At 38.0% G+C, this 531-nt stretch overlaps 1 protein-coding gene across 1 annotated transcript in view; it reads right to left on the bottom strand.

The window, feature by feature from the left end:
• Positions 1 to 23: 23 nt before the first annotated feature.
• LOC106144420 (zinc finger protein 431-like) overlaps positions 24 to 531 on the bottom strand; it is a 21287-nt gene continuing 20779 nt past the window's right edge. Inside the window, exon 4 of the mRNA XM_013354743.1 lies at positions 24 to 222. Coding sequence (XP_013210197.1) covers positions 24 to 222 — 199 coding nt within the window. The remainder of the gene's footprint in view (positions 223 to 531) is intronic.

A 531-nucleotide genomic window follows, 5' to 3' on the forward strand; every position in this document is an offset into this window, starting at 1 on the left:
GCAAAGGCCTTACCACACTGATTTCATTTATATGGTTTCACTCCAGTATGTGTTCTTTTATGTATTTGAAGATGACTGTGTTGAGCAAAGGCCTTACCACACTGATTACATTCATAAGGTTTCTCTCCAGTATGTCTTCTTTTATGCTTTTGAAGACCACTGTGTTGAGCAAAGGCCTTGCCACACTGATTGCATTCATAGGGTTTTTCTCCAGTATGTGTTCTTTTAAGGTTTTGAAGATGACTATGAACTGCAAAAGGCCTTACCACAATGATTACATTCATAGGATTTCTCTCCAGCATGTGTTGTTTTATGGTCCTGAACATTATTACTGTAAGATGGAAAGGCCTTCTGACACTGATTACATTCATATGGTTTCTCTCATGTACGTGTTCTTTTATGGTTTTGAAGAGTATTATGATGTGCAAAGGTCTTACCACACTGATTTCATTCACAGGGTTTCTCTCCAGTATGTGTTCTTTTATGCAATTGAAGATGATCATGACGTGCAAAGGCCTTACCACACTGATT

The sequence above is a fragment of the Microtus ochrogaster genome, unplaced genomic scaffold, assembly GCF_000317375.1.
Source record: "Microtus ochrogaster isolate Prairie Vole_2 unplaced genomic scaffold, MicOch1.0 UNK67, whole genome shotgun sequence".
In the NCBI taxonomy this organism is placed as follows: Eukaryota; Metazoa; Chordata; class Mammalia; order Rodentia; family Cricetidae; genus Microtus; species Microtus ochrogaster.